Source organism: Malus sylvestris, chromosome 6 (assembly GCF_916048215.2).
Source record: "Malus sylvestris chromosome 6, drMalSylv7.2, whole genome shotgun sequence".
In the NCBI taxonomy this organism is placed as follows: Eukaryota; Viridiplantae; Streptophyta; class Magnoliopsida; order Rosales; family Rosaceae; genus Malus; species Malus sylvestris.
Window position 1 is genome coordinate 28,335,557 of NC_062265.1, and position 5,683 is coordinate 28,341,239.

Sequence of the window (5,683 nt, forward strand, 5' to 3'; positions counted from 1 at the left end):
GTAACAGAGCAGACTATATACGTAGTGAGACATTAGCCCTGCAAGGAAGAATCCATTGTTTGTGTGAAGTTGCAAACGTTGATCGATCTTGGTTTCTTCTTTGCCCTTTATGAAATTGAAAAATACCCAAGATTTTGTTTGTGTAACTGGAACTTATATTACTGATTGCTTAGGTGTCTGATGTAATAATATTGGTTTGAAATTTAGGAACTTATATTACTGATTGCTTACGTGTGTTTTGATGTAATAATATTGGTTTGGAATTGAATATGCCACTGATGTGACCAATCCTAACTTAATCAATGGTGATGACCCATTTTTCATTTTCGATATATATTGTTTTTTAATCAAATTTTCAAATATATATTGTACTAGATGAAAAGAAGTGATTTTTGTTAAGTAAATAAATAATAAGAATAATGCTAGGTACACTAAATGATGTGGCTAATTGCATTTTAATTTTAATTCAAATTGGATTTGATTAATAATTATAATGAAAATTTATATAGTGTAATACATGTGACATTATTTAATACATAAATTTAGTGCATAAATTTAATGTATATAACATCGCACAAATAATTATAATAATGATTGACCAATTTGTGTAAATATATTACTGTATGAAAAATTATATTCATTAAAAACCTACAAACCTCAACATTCCTAAGCAATTTATTTTTATTTTTTGAACAAAAGATATTATCTACACTAAGAGGGAGGGTGTAAGTTAAGCCTCACGATGGGCTAGCAATAATATGGTTCAAATTTGTCTTTGGCAGAATCAAACCTAAGATCTCTCACTTACAAATGAAGATTAATATCATTAGACCGTAGTACTAAGTGGTAGGAACTTATGTACTTTAGCTTAAGAATATTAACAACAATGCGCATTCTAGAATTTAGAGGTTATTGTGTTCAATCCTACTCTCATAATGTCCTCATTAGTCATAAGATTGTATTATTTTAGATATAAAGATTTAAAATATTTGACAACTTAATAGAGCAAAACCAACTTAAAATCCATGAACTATTAGAAAAATCATTTTCTTGTTTTGCTTAAGTTGTCAAATATTTTAAGCTTTTGGATCTAAGCTAAAACATATGTGGCTAATATGCATTTGGTCTTTACATGTCATCAAAATAAAGGGCATGACTTTATGGTGTTCCAAACGAGTCCAGTTGATAATGTTCTCACATGATTAACAACGAGCCAATTCTAGAATTTATCGTCAACCAACATGGTCGGTCAAGTATAAATGTTTAGAAGACCCTAAATTATGAGGTGTGATATCCACACATCTCATTTTACTTCTCACACATTCTTCTAATTTTTGACCGTCGGATCGAATTAATTGAAGAATATCAACGGACAAAAATTAACAAGGGGTGTGTGAGAAGTAATTTGGAGTGCGTGGATAGCACACCCCCTACATTATATGTGCCTGGAGCTAGATAGACCCCTATTCGGAATAGACACAAGTACAAATGTTTGAGGGTGTAGGGTGAGAGAATGACTTACATAATTTTGGTACACTGTTACGTTTCATGCCAATAATACAACGTCGATATGTGTAAGTTTTTATCTACAAAACAATGTATCACTGCAATAAAATGTCACAATAATAATATACTTGTGTCATGTAAATTACTTTCGTGTATTAGCAAGAGCACACTAAACGGTGACACTACCAATTATTATTTTAAAGACACAGTAGAGTAGGATTAGGACTAAAACTCAGTAATTACTTAGTGTTGTCTTTAAATCTTGATCATTCGATCGATCTAAGGGCTGTAATCAAAATCCGTGAGAGAGACGGACGCAATCTCCGACCAGGAGTATGAGTACTTGGCTTCGACATCCTATATATACAACGAGACACACCATTTACATGCATACATACATCATCGACGTTCAAGTTTCAAACCCTAACGTTGGCTCTTTCCGTCTTGTCTCGTCGTCTGTTTTTGTTCCTTCCAGAAAGTGGAATCTGAAGAATCCGACGGTAACGATGTCGATGATAGATAACGTGTTAAGGATGATGGATAACTTCGAGGACTGGTTTATAACCAAACGCCAAGAGCTTCAGAAATCTGCGAGAGTCGCTATGGAAGCTTTGCTCTCGGAACCCAGAAGTTTCCGGAACGTTTTGAATTTGGCAATCAAATTGAACAAGGCAATCGTATTGGTGCCCCTTTGTGTGCTGGCCTTCTATGCTGTGATCCTGATTAGGGTGGGAATCGCTTGTTTGATCTGCGTCCCAATACTTTTTATTATTTTCATCGTCCTTGTTAGTGTCCGTAAGTTACTGACCATCGACTTCGACTTGCAAATTATTTAACTTTGATTTCTAATTGTTTGTTCGTTGCTCACCAACTGTTTGTTTAAATGATCGAATGAGTTTTTTGTTTCGTTTCTTTTCATGCAGGTTACGGTCGGGCACACTATCTGTTCTTCACAAGACGAAACCGCGCGGGGATGTCGTATGCCGACTTCATTGACAAGTTCGGCGCGTGGTTGACAAACAATCCTCTTCCACCCTTCGAATCATTTGGTGAATCCACTCCATATTGGGCACATTGCATGTGGGGCTTCAAATTGGAAGAAGATTGAGGAAGATCTCAGAGTTACTATGGAATGTATGTACAGATTTTTAGATTGGATAACCATAAAATTAAAATTGCTGCTTCTGTTTATTTTTCTCTCTCTATTAATTTAATTTTTCTTTCTAAATAACTACGCCATTTATCGGAGAGCGTATTGAGCGACATAGCATCCGTAAGAACGACTTGTGACATTACGATACAAAAAAAAAGCAGTTTGTGACAAAATAGCTAGGATTATGGTTAAGGTATAGCATCTATGTGTTATTCTTCATTACTTGGAAGCAACTTTCAATTAATTACAGAAGCACGACAGCGATTGAAACTTTAACATAGATAATCTAACTATTAGAGTCTAAGAAAATTTATTTGGCAAGGAATTCGGATTGTGTGGATTAAAAGAGAGGCCATACCCTCACTTTTTGTTAGAAACAAACTCTATGTATGTTGTTCATCTCCTATCAACTCGTTCTATATGAAAGTCCCCTTGTTTCTCAAAGTTTTTTAGGGCAAATTGCTTATGATAAAGTGCTCGCTTAAGCTTACATTTTTTGCATAAATGTAAGCAGTGGTTAGTCAATTTGGCTAAACTGTCCTAGGAAACGATTTTCACTCTTTTTCATTCTTTTGCGCTTTTTTACTTATTTTTCTAGCGGTTTGATTGAATAAAGTAAAAAAAAAAGGTCATAAACAAAGAGATAAGCAAGGAAAAGAAAGGGGAGTGTCAAAATCATTTTTCGACTCGTGAATTCAACACATTTTCAACTAATACTCCTTTTATACAAAAATAAGAATATTTTCTTTTTTTTTATTGTCAAAAATTAATATTTCACGTCTTCATGGACTCATTTTTCTTAATTATTTAACTCACTAATATTATCGTTCTATTAAAAAAAATGTTAGTTTTTTTGTTGCAATTAATATTTCTTATTTGAATGGACGAAGATGGCCTTCAATTTTAAGGAGGACTTGACTTGCATGGAACAAATGCATGTCACATGGCGCCATGTGCCAATAAAATAACAATGAGTTAATTAATACAAAAGCTAAGAATAAGAAATAAATACGGTTTTGAATTTAAAAACAATGAGTTAATAATTTAGGAACGTGTTCAGTACATACAACTAAACCTAATCACTAAAAAGAATTGAGATAAAATTGAATGAATAGAGAAGTGGGTCCTACATCGAGAGGACTCAAATATGCTGCTGCGGAAGTGTCTTGACGCCAGGATTATGTGCCTTGATTCTAAGTCCTGAATGGGGGCGCAAAACAAGGGTGAGTGGACCAAGTTTATATATACAATAATAAAACAGTTATCAAGATACTAACCCCCACAGTTTATATAAATGAAAACTACTAGCATAATAAGTGATGAATTTAATAAAAATCCTAGCATGCCACAATATCTCAAAAGTCACATCGCGGAAACGCATCGCGGAAATCAAAATAGTAAACGCATCATAAATCATCTCGTAAACGCGGTGTGCTGCTAGAAAGATCACTGAATAAATATAACTCTCGGCCCAATGCCTGCGCCTCAGTCTCTGTGCCCGTAGCCAGAGATAACTCCCTCCCGGCCCACTGCCTGTCTCTGTGTCCCTCAGCCTTTCGCTAGGGATTATTTCTCCCGGCCTACATGCCAACACCAGATCCTCACCCCAGGCGGCATAGTGTCTATTAGGTACGCACAAATAGTTACGCCTCTCATAAATAACCACTTCATAGTATAAAGTCATCCATCGTCTATACTATAAAGAGGGGTTTCTAAAACATGTTCTAGCATCCTATCGTCATCCATCGGATAGTCTATCAGTTCATGGTTTTTATAGAAAATACGATAGATTAAAATATAGCTCAACTAGGCTAACAATTTATTTCCTCACCAAAACACAAGACGAAATCAATAAATCCAGTAAACATGATTGATATAAATCAATTCACAAATTTCGTAGGCATGCTAATCATTTATGCAATTACTATAAAATCATGTAATTTTAGAAGGGGTCCACTCACAAATATTCCTTAGCAGAAGAATCGCGCGAATAAGGATATAGAATTTCTCCACTAGCAACTTTACCTAAGCACAAAAATATAATTAATAAATAAAAGGATTTTCTAAAAAAAATTGGGTTTGAATTAAATTAAAATAGGGGATTTGGGATTGGATGGGTTTAGGGTTTTAATGGGATTTTAGGAACCTAAGGTTTTGGGTTAAAATGGTTTAGGGTTGGGAAAGGGGTTTGGGCTTAAGCCCAAACATATACTTAACAACACACACACACACATGCATGTGCATGCCTAAACACACACACACAGGCACAAGGCCCTAAGGCCTCACTAACAGAAAAGAGGGCTTTAAGCCCTTGATTTAAAACCGGCCCAAGGCCATTCAAAACTAAGGCCCGATCCCTTTGGGTTTTAAAAACTAAATAACTAAAAAGAAAAACTAAATGGGTTAGGGTACTGGCTTAAGACAACACGGGCCTAAGGCTCGAGGGGAGGGAATGCGAGAGGTCGGATGGCCTAGTGCTGAGGAAGAAGAAGGTCGGAGCTGCTACAGCTCCAGTCACCTGAAAACGGGGGCTTCAAGCTCCGATCTAGGTACGAACATGAAGAACAAAGAGAGAGAAATAGATTTCTACCTTCCAAAATCCGTAACTCAGTCGGAGGTGACCGGAAAAGCCCTCGGAGTGCACGGGTTCGTCGGAAAAATGGGTGTGCTCACCCCAAAACGTTTCCAAGGTAAAACCTACGTACAAAGAGGAGGTTCAAGCTTCTAAATCACAACCAAACATCAAGGTAACAGCGAGAATGAGAGATTTGTTATTTACCTCAACGAAAAGAAAGAAAATACTCGCCAGAGCTTTGCTCCGTGTCGTTGAACTCGCAGGGCAAGGTCCCTGGGCTCGTGGTGAGCCTCTCCTGATGGTGACTCTGTCCTAGTGAGTCCATGGGAAAAGAGATACGAGGTTGAGGGATAGAGAGATATACGGAAGAGTTGAGAGAGAGGGGGAGAGATATACGGGAGAGAGACGGAGAAGAAAGAGGTATCGGGGGGGGGGTGGGGGACAGAGAG

General features: G+C 36.5%; 1 protein-coding gene and 1 long non-coding RNA gene across 2 annotated transcripts; one reads left to right on the forward strand and one right to left on the reverse strand.

Annotated features, from left to right (window-relative positions):
• The first annotated feature begins 1,719 nt into the window (after positions 1 to 1,719).
• On the forward strand, positions 1,720 to 2,697 carry LOC126627268 (uncharacterized). The gene is made up of 2 exons (XM_050296738.1): positions 1,720 to 2,301; positions 2,430 to 2,697. The coding sequence occupies exons 1-2, from the start codon at positions 1,842 to 1,844 to the stop codon at positions 2,612 to 2,614; spliced, it is 645 nt and encodes a 214-aa protein (XP_050152695.1). The 5' UTR covers positions 1,720 to 1,841; the 3' UTR covers positions 2,615 to 2,697.
• Positions 2,698 to 3,790: 1,093 nt separating this feature from the next.
• LOC126627302 (uncharacterized) lies at positions 3,791 to 5,334 on the reverse strand. The gene is made up of 3 exons (XR_007624969.1): positions 5,250 to 5,334; positions 4,621 to 4,684; positions 3,791 to 3,859 (listed from the first exon to the last, which is right to left on the reverse strand). It is a non-coding gene; the product is annotated as an uncharacterized LOC126627302 (long non-coding RNA).
• Between the last annotated feature and the right edge of the window lie 349 nt (positions 5,335 to 5,683).

What these genes read in the sequence shown, in the direction of transcription:
- LOC126627268 (XM_050296738.1), top strand. Translation starts at nt 1,842, where the DNA reads ATGAGTACTTGGCTTCGACATCCTATATATACAACGAGACACACCATT. An exon ending in CATCGTCCTTGTTAGTGTCC is followed by an intron (nt 2,302 to 2,429) that starts GTAAGTTACTGA and finishes CTTTTCATGCAG; the next exon opens with GTTACGGTCGGGCACACTAT.